This window comes from Hyperoodon ampullatus, assembly GCF_949752795.1.
Source record: "Hyperoodon ampullatus genome assembly, chromosome: 9".
In the NCBI taxonomy this organism is placed as follows: Eukaryota; Metazoa; Chordata; class Mammalia; order Artiodactyla; family Ziphiidae; genus Hyperoodon; species Hyperoodon ampullatus.
Genome location: NC_136922.1, coordinates 11,819,949 through 11,827,890, shown reverse-complemented (window position 1 = coordinate 11,827,890; position 7,942 = coordinate 11,819,949). Strand labels below are relative to the sequence as shown.

General features: G+C 37.9%; 1 protein-coding gene across 1 annotated transcript in view; it reads left to right on the top strand.

Annotated features, from left to right (window-relative positions):
* RELN (reelin) overlaps positions 1-7,942 on the top strand; it is a gene marked incomplete at both ends in the record, with an annotated part of 529,938 nt that overhangs the window by 256,054 nt on the left and 265,942 nt on the right. The window contains one exon of the mRNA XM_079711605.1: positions 1,831-1,909. Coding sequence (XP_079567731.1) covers positions 1,831-1,909 — 79 coding nt within the window. The remainder of the gene's footprint in view (positions 1-1,830; positions 1,910-7,942) is intronic.

Below are 7,942 nucleotides of genomic sequence, written 5' to 3'. Positions count from 1 at the left end.
CCCATGTCTTTTTAAAAATACCTCTAGAAAGCAAATAATCTTTAAGAGTTAAATTTCTCATAGGTGACAGTGAAGACTTATTTTAAAAGCAGTTTTCTACACACACTATTTAATAAAAATGAAAAGAAGTCATCCTAGCTGGCTCCAGCTTTTTCAGATGTCTCTCACTGTGGGACTTGCAGATGGGTCAGTATTTGTCTCTTGGGCTTTCTCTTTCAACCTATAAACCCAATTAATTTATTTTTCTCTTTGGAAAATCTGCCTTGAGAAGCCCTACTTTTATGTAATGCTACAGCTTGGGGCTCCTCTTCTTTGGCAGATGAACGCAAGCACTTAGAAGCATGCCTTCTAGCAGCCGAGGCAGGCTGGTGACCCGCAGTGGCCCAGCTGAGCCTCGACCAGGTTCGGTATTTGAGAGAGCGGTACCCTGTAGGCATTTCAGGCACCGCATCTAATTGCTCAGAGGAGTCATTAAATCACTCCCACGCACAGAAGACATCACAGTGTTCTCTCCAGTGTAAATCCATATCCTCCCTGTTGTCAGGCCTAAGGCTTCGAGTCTGAACAGCCATTTCTCTCAATACATGCTGATTCACTGGTTTCCCAGGCTTCGTTATGTGCTTACCTGCTGGCATGCCCGGTATACAGAGGGCGAGGACGGCTGCAGGTGGCAAAGAGAATTTGGAAGTGTGCTTCCTGATATTTGGAGGTGATTTTAATTACCCAGTGATTTCAGTGAATTATATTCAAGTGAGCCCCCCAAAAAGGGTAAAATGTCACTTTTGAAAAAAATAAAAAATTTTGGTTATGTTTTATTAATCAGATCATATGATTTTAATTTTCCCCAAAAGCATGTGTAAACTAGTCCAAACAAATTTATACAGACCCAGAGAATTTATATTCGCTGAAACAAATTTCCCAAGCAAACCATGGGAATCAGATGAGGAGGTTTTTGAGCACTAAATTCATTTTTACAACTCAAGTAGAAATAATTATCATTCCTCATACATCCTTAAAAATGAGCTTATTTACATTGTAGTTGGTCATGAAATTGTTTTTACTTGTCCACCCTCTGTTCAGTGGAAATATCACATACTCTACAGTTTATGAAAACATTCTTTGCTTTTGGCATGACTCGAATTCTTCTGTAGCTTAAAGATAAGTATTTAATACAATCTCAAGTGTAATGATAATATATTTAAGACTATGGATGGTTCCCTGGCATTCTTCCTGACTTCTAACATGACTTTATTTGGGAGTTTTACTTATTCATGTAGATAATTTCTCCTGTGCAGCTCTAAGGGGGAAAAATGTTAACAATTTGAAACACATTAAATAAAAAATGAGTGAATATAGGGAATGAGAGAAAGCAAGCCAGGGCAAGAGGGATAGTAGGAAAGAGAAGAAGAAATGGGTTAGTAAATACCAGCAATGTTAGCTGACGATAAATAGTCACAATGTTCTGTTCCCTTCAATGCTCTAAAATGAGTTAGACACTGACCTTGTTCTGGGTGTGTCGAGCTATGAGGGGCAAGTCTTGAGTGACATCTCCTTGTAGGTTAGTGCCGACCTTGGTCTTCCCACCTCTGCAGCCTGGTGACACCTTGGTAGGGTTCTTTTTGGGGGCTCTGGTTTCCAGACTTCTAAACAACAGAGTTACCTTTTCACTTAGTAGTTTAGGGACAAAGAAAATATAATCATCTGCTCATTTAAAATCCAGTTTTAATTTAAAATACGGTTATTCCTCATAAATGCAACATGTTGACTCTTTTGTGTAGCTAAATCTATTGTTTAGTATAACCCTTTTCTAAATTTTTGTTCTTCTTTTAGCTGAAATTCATAGCGACAGTATTATCCTACGAGATGACTTTGACTCCTACCACCAAAAGGAATTGAATCCAAACATATGGTAAGTTATACGAACATGCCTCACTTTGGTCTGTATAATGCAAAAAAAATTTTTTAAATGATTCTGACTGCTCCTTTGGGGTAGTTACATAAAATGAAATTGCTCTTTAGCTCTAAGGTATCAGTGAGAATTGTTCAACTAGGGAACTGGGCTTACTGTCACCTGCAGAATGTCTATTTCTTTTTTTATATATATTTTTTCCAATTCAGCATGATGATTTTATTTTATTTTTTTAACATCTTTATTGGAGTGTAATTGCTTTACAATGGTGTGTTAGTTTCTGCTTTATAACAAAGTGTATCAGCTATACATATACATATATCCCCATATCTCCTCCCTCTTGCGTCTCCCTCCCACCCTCCCTATCCCACCCCTCTAGGTGGTCACAAAGCACCTAGCTGAAGAATGTCTATTTCTTGACTTCTTTAAGAACTGAATCTAGCTGCCCCTCAAAGCCATGGGTGTGATCAGTATTTTTTTTCAGTTGTACAAGTTCTTTACATAGAAAACATTATGCTTTACTATGTCTAATAATTGCATTTTGCCAAACGAAAGAAGGGAAATGGTTTATCTGAAAATGACAGATGATTTGAGTCATACTTCCAAATAGCTTCTATGTTATTGGGTTACCTCATTTATACTCCAGTCTTTCCTTCCAAGACTGTTTAGGGGCAACTCCATGGGATTTTGGAGGGTAAAGAAATAATGAACCAAAATGCATTCATTAGAAACTTGTTGAACACATAAATGGATGCACAAATTTGTTGGCAGTTTGTTGTATTTTTGCTGATTTTGAAGAAATGCGTCTATCCACCCAGACCTATAGTCTGCGTAATTTGAGAGAATATATGAATGTGGATTTTCTGTGGTGCTAAATGTTTTTGTGTACATGATTAATAGTTCAAGATAAATTAGAAACTCTAATGTAATCAAGTTGCAACCAAAATCCAAGCAATACTCAAGACTAGAAAGAGAATAAAACCATTTCATCCTCAAATGTCAGAGTATGATATTCATTTGCTTTTCCTTATTTTCATTGTTTAACAAATATCAAGCAGTAATTATTTTATTTATATAGTACATTAAAAAGGGATGTGGTTCCTTCTCTCAAATAGCTTATAATTCTGTAGAGGAGACACTAAAAACATATTTTTAAAAAGTTTATAATCCAGGATAGAAATCCTTAAGTGTAATAGAGGATTACAAATAGCATACTGCAGTTCTGAAAAAGGAGGGATGACTCTGGTGAGAGTTTCTTGGAGAAAGTGGTCCTTGACCTGACAGTTGAAGATGACATAAAGATTTAGAGAGTGTTGGTGCTTAAATATAGACAGAGAAACTTTTTATGTCTTTTCTAGAAAGAAATATAGATCTAGAGAATGTAAATACACAAAAAAATCAGACTAGACAGAGATATAAAGTCTTAAAATTGATATGCCATTTAAAGAAATAATTTATCAACAAAATTTCACTTCCCTCTGAACATATCCTAAATATAAATTTCCTAAAATAAATTGAAAATCTTTTTTAAGAAAAAGCCAAAAAAAAAGAACTTTCTAAGCACTAGTTTTACCCAAGAAAAATTCTCTAGTTCTCCTCACATTTGGCTTTTTTATATCCCATTAGTGTAAATGTTATCAGATGATTTGTTTCTTTCAAGGCAAGTTCATTTCTGTCAAGCTAAATTCATTTTCTTCAGTGAGTTTTCTTGACAAATACAAAATGTGACTTTTATGTGGTCCAAATTCTGCTGTTTTTAAAATCAATAAAACATGATTGATTTTGCTTCACCCATTTTCATGACTGATCTGATAGATGCTTTCTTGACCGAAGTTATGGATTTTATGTCCCTTTTACTTAAGCTATGGTTTTTCCTAATGTTTTAAAAAAACTTTTATTTACTTTAAAAAGCCACATACCTCTGTCTTCTATCAAATGTGCTTCAGAGTAATTTTACTTTATCCCTTATTGCCCACAATCTCCTTCATCTAGCCTCTTTAAGATTAAAAAAACAAAACAAAAAACAAACAAAAAACATGAAGCTCTCATCATTTGAGAGATGGCTTTGTTGAACAAAGGTGGCAGGGGTTTTGAGATCAGGCTGGTCTGGTTTGACTCTTGAGCTAACCACTTGCCAGCTGGGTATCTGAGAAAAGCAAAAAGCTTGCTTTACCACTCTGAACTCCGTTTCCTTGTCAGTAAAAGTGAGCCAAATACTGTCGTAACAGCATTGTTTGTTTGTTTGTTTTTACATCTTTATTGGAGTATAATTGCTTTACAATGGTGTGTTAGTTTCTGCTTTATAACAAAGTGAATCAGTTATACATATACATATGTTCCCATATCTCTTCCCTCTTGCGTCTCCCTCCCTCCCACCCTCTCTATCCCACCCCTCTAGGTGGTCACAGAGCACGGAGCTGATCTCCCTGTGCTATGCAGCTGCTTCCCACTAGCTATCTATTTTACATTTGGTAGTGTATACATGTCCATGCCACTCTCTCACTTTGTCACAGCTTACCCTTCCCCCTCCCCATATCCTCAATTCTATTCTCTAGTAGGTCTGTGTCTTTTTTTTTTTTTTTTTTTGCATTACGCGGGCCTCTCACCGCTGCGGCCTCTCCCGCTGCGGAGCACAGGCTCCGGACGCGCAGGCCCAGCGGCCATGGCCCACGGGCCCAGCCGCTCCGCGGCATGTGGGATCCTCCCGGACCGGGGCACGAACCCGCGTCCCCGGCATCGGCAGGCGGACTCGCAACCACTGCGCCACCAGGGAAGCCCAGGTCTGTGTCTTTATTCCTGTCTTACCCCTAGATTCTTCATGACATTTTTTTTTCTTAAATTCCATATATATGTGTTAGCATACAGTATTTGTCTTTCTCTTTCTGACTTACTTCACTGTGTATGACAGACTCTAGGTCTATCCACCTCATTACAAATAGCTCAATTTCATTTCTTTTTATGGCTGAGTAATATTCCATTGTATATATGTGCCACATCTTCTTTATCCATTCATCTGATGATGGACACTTCGGTTGTTTCCATCTCTGGGCTATTGTAAATAGAGCTGCAATGAGCATTTTGGTACATGACTCTTTTTGAATTATGGTTTTCTCAGGGTATATGCCCAGTAGTGGGATTGCTGCATAGTTCTATTTGTAGTTTTTTTTTAAGGAACCTCTATACTGTTCTCCATAGTGGCTGTACCAATTCACATTCCCACCAGCAGTGCAAGAGTGTTCCCTTTTCTCCACACCCTCTTCCAGCATTTATTGTTTCTAGATTTTTTGATGATGGCCATTCTGACTGGTGTGAGATGATATCTCATTGTAGTTTTGATTTGCATTTCTCTAATGATTAATGATGTTGAGCATTCTTTCATGTGTTTGTTGACAGTCTGTATATCTTCCTTGGAGAAATGTCTATTTAGGTCTTCTGCCCATTTTTGAATTGGGTTGTTTGTTTTTTTGTTATTGAGCTGCATGAGCTGCTTATAAATTTTGGAGATTAATCCTTTGTCAGTTGCTTCATTTTCTAAATGTAAGGCCAGAAACTATCAAACTCTTAGAGGAAAACATAGGCAGAACACTCTATGACATAAATCACAGCAATATCCTTTTTGACCCACCTCCTAGAGAAATGGAAATAAAAACAAAAATAAACAAATGGGACCTAATGAAACAGCATCGTTTTTAAGTCTGATGAGCCTGAAAAGGTCTGGCACCTCGCCTGGTGTATTGACGCTGCTCAGTACAAATCAGTTCCCTCCCCGCCTCTCTTTCTCTCTCTCTCTCCTTCCCTGCCTTTCTGTCTTCTTCCCTCCCTCCGCCCTCCCTTTTTCCCTTTCTTTCTTCCTCCTGTGGAATATCTGCACATTGGTCTACATGCCTCCCCTAAGCCCAGATATGACCCCAAATCATTATTATTAAAATACTCTTCAGCCAATTTATGTAAATGAGTCCCCAAGTCTTCCCTCATTGTATTTGGATGAAAAACAGACTTCAAATTAAATATATCTGTATTATATAATATATGGAATATATATTAATGACAGTATAGCAGAGTCAGAGAGAAGGGGAAAATGAAGGTATTAGATGCTTAAGCCCCCTTAAAATAGACATAAGCTCCCTAAAGTTAGAAACAAATACAATCAAATATTCCAGTGAAATTTTTCCAATAAAGTAACAAAGTCCTATGTTGTTTTGGAATCTCAGAGGCAGTTTTCACTCTGCTGACATCTCTGTTCTCTTGGTATACATATTGACATGTGAATTTTGTCCCTTATGATATTGTCTTTGATTTTTTTACCCCATGGAATTAGAAACCACTGGGCAGCTTTGTGGCAACTGAAAAGGAGAATCCTTGCTGACAACTTATAACTCTTTGCCACAACCACTCACCACCAGATAGAAAGAAGCATGAGGCCTGGTGTGCTGCTTTTGGACAAATTCCCGAGACTCAATAATCACTCAATAATTTGCTACAAGAGAAAAACATGCTTTTATGAGCATATTTCTTCCATGGAATTTGAAAAGCATCATATGCATTATTTAACTTGTAATTTTTAAGGACAAGCAAAGGGAGAAATTATGAAACTAAAGTCCCGTCTGTGCAGTGATGAGGAGAGAGATCAGTTTAAAAGTTAATCACTCACAGCGTATTTGCTTCCATTGACTTCATCTAATGAAATCAACTTTTTTTCCACTTCATTTCATGTAACTTTTGATATGCAAATTTCTTATCTTCTGTACAAATGACTGTACACAAAAAACAAGGAACATAAAACAATATTATTATTATTATGAATGAACGTAACAACCAAGTTATTATTCCAAGTTTATGACGGCAGTTGGAATAGAGCCAAGAAACTTTTTTACACCAACTCAATATTGAATGTACTGTCTCTCTGCTTAGTTTAAATATTAGATTTGATTTAAAAATTAAATATACTTGGTGAAAAGTTCAATAGTATTAAAAAATAATAAAAATAAACCTTCCTACACTAGATCTATATTCCCTCCCTCTAGAGGCATCAACTGTTACCAGTTTCTGCCAGTCCTTCCAGAAATTGTTTAGGCTTACACAGGTGTCACAGTTATGAATTCTGTCTACAAACTTGGGTATCAGAGAAATAAAACTTTATTTTTTTTATAATCCAACTTAATTTCTTTTCACTCTTCCCTTTTACCGTGGTGAAAACTTTAATTTCTGTCAACTTTGGCTTACCCTCTCCCATTTTTTCTGGTGTTGTAGCTAAGTTTCAGAAAACTTATTAGTTCAAAAGCAAGGGGTAGGGTGGGGATGCACCTCTGGTCCCCCAGTCCTCTGTTTCTGCAGGTGCTCACTGAGTCTTCCCTATCTCATCCAGTTTTTGGTGACTGGTCCACACAGGTAGCCTTCACACCTGTCCTAACCACTCCTTCATGGCAATTGCTCTGTTTTGAGCCCTGCTTGAGGGCATGAAAACTTCTGCTGCTCCTGGGCCTGGACTGTGGGTGTCTTTGTGATGCTCTGATGTGCTCTCATGCCGCTATGGTCCTTTTGCCTCCCTGAGATGTAGAGTATAGGATCCTTCTGCTCTTTGACCCCAGATCTCTTTGGGGCTCTGCCAGAGAAGTGACCTTTTATCTCCCATTCTCTCAGCCACTTCTGATTGCTTTGTATGAATGAAAGATGAGAAATAAAGTTACAAATGAAGACAACAGCAAAACCCCTTCATGGGAATATAGTGGCGCCTTAGGCTTGATGAGAGTGAGGCTTCTCCACTTTAACTTTGCCCTGATGCTGGGCTGCATGCAGGTAGACCTCTGAACCACAATAGTAACTTCTTCTGTTCAAATGTGCCATTGAACCCAAGGGGGTGAGAGAGAGAGTGGATGGAGCAACACCGACTTATCAGCACTACTGACAATTCTCCATTATCAAGTGTGCTCAGTGTGATTACACTCCTGAAGATGGAGGGGGATCAGTAGGATCTTGTTCCTATAGAGACAGCCCCACAACCAAAAAGAAAAAAAGGTAGGAAGAAAAACCTCA